The sequence below is a fragment of the Poecilia latipinna genome, unplaced genomic scaffold, assembly GCF_001443285.1.
Source record: "Poecilia latipinna isolate Pla-1442-1.1 unplaced genomic scaffold, P_latipinna-1.0 Scaffold1854, whole genome shotgun sequence".
Taxonomy (NCBI): Eukaryota; Metazoa; Chordata; class Actinopteri; order Cyprinodontiformes; family Poeciliidae; genus Poecilia; species Poecilia latipinna.
In genome coordinates, this window is record NW_015114470.1 from 8,899 (window position 1) to 10,571 (window position 1,673).

The following is a 1,673-nucleotide window of genomic DNA, read 5'->3' on the forward strand; positions in this document are numbered from 1 at the left end:
GTATGCTATTCTGACAGCGTATGATGATCTGATGGAACACTGGCACCTGCCCAGCAATACCTGTGGAGCCGCACTCTGTCCGAAGTGAAGAGCAGATACTCAGAGACGTTCCTGCCTGTGATGTCCACCAAAATGTCTCCTGTCACCACCTTCATGAGAGGGGGGCGACCTCCGACCCCACTGGGACAGGAGAAGCCCGTGCCCTGCATAGAGCAGGTACAGCGGACCGGCTCACGGATGGAGAGAGGGAGGGTAGGAGGAGATGTAACGGGCTCTGACAAAATGACAAACATTTATCTCACATAGCATATTTTGGAATAACAGCATAATCTTTATTATTAATAGTTTGTGTTCTTTCTTCTTTTTTTTTTTTTTTACAGAATCATAATTTGCTTTACATGTTTTGAACAAAATGTTCCAATGCAACAGAACAAACACAGGCTTCTAAAAAGGGAGTTCTTTCTGAAATCAACCAACAAGAAAAATTCTCCCACCCAATGACACACTTTGACATTCAGTTTGTCATCTACACACTGAATGACATTCATCACAAATGAGACTGGCCTCATGTTTTTAAATACATGATATGTGACAGGGTTTTATTTGAACAATATTATAAATGTGAAGTTTGACAAAATTTGCTTATTTGTTCTTTGAATTTATTTTGTTTATTCAACAAGTTGTTTCTTTAGATATTTATTGATGTTTTAAGTTCTGTTATGTTACTTTGGCAATTGGTGGTTACCATAGTAACTGGTAACTTATTCCCTTTTTCTGTTGCTGTCTCACTGAGATATCAGCTCTGTGTTTTCTTTACAAGAATTATATTTTAAAATATATTTTGGACACATCTGATAGTGCACAGTGGTTCATGAGTAAATTTGCTGTGTTGTGTGTATGTTATTAAAAGTTTTCAATGTTAATGTTTCCCATTTTAGGTATGTTCAATTGTAAAATGACCTTTTCTCTTGCTCTCGGTGAAGGCGGACGCTTTTTTCCTCTGCTCCTTCCCTACCTATGCCTGCTCTGCTTGCTCTGTTTTTCTTCTGTCTTTTTCTATATTTTTGGAGCCTTTCTTTGCACATCATCCAAATCTACAAATTATGGATCTAGTCAACCGATCTCTTAAAGAAATTGATCAAATTTTTGACAAGAAGTCTGGGCAGAGGAGAGCCCTGTTGTCCTGCGGGGACAAACCCAGCGGGATCAGAATTAGAATTAGAATAACTACGAACTAGGAATCCGGAAATACTTAACAGGAACAGTCACTGCTTAGTTTCTATTACTTTTAACCCAGAAAAGGAATTAGATCAGTCACTCTTTAGCTTATGTTATCAGAAACTGTAGAGTACTCACTATTTAGAAATGGAATTGGATACTTAGCAACCCTGAACAGGAGCACTTGGTTTACATACTTTAGAACATTAAATTAGTTTTCTTTCCTTTGTTTTGTTATTTTGTTTGTATTTCCTTTTAACTCACGTAAAGCACTTTGAATTGCCTTGTTGCTGAAAATGTGCTGTATAAATAAAATGACCCTAACCCTTACCTTAAAATGTTAACTGCTTCTAACTGCTATGAACTGCTGCCATGTGCTCATTAGGTTAACCACCAACTTGATTTTCTCTTTTCTTAGAATAAATACAATGAACCTGAATGTGTTTTTCATGAAG

General features: G+C 37.2%; 1 protein-coding gene across 1 annotated transcript in view; it reads right to left on the reverse strand.

Moving 5' to 3' along the window:
* Nucleotides 1-1,673, reverse strand: part of LOC106934751 (ATP-binding cassette sub-family A member 2-like) — a 122,614-nt gene that overhangs the window by 5,711 nt on the left and 115,230 nt on the right. Inside the window, exon 31 of the mRNA XM_015014850.1 lies at nt 61-274. Within this exon, the coding sequence (XP_014870336.1) occupies nt 61-274 (214 nt within the window). The remainder of the gene's footprint in view (nt 1-60; nt 275-1,673) is intronic.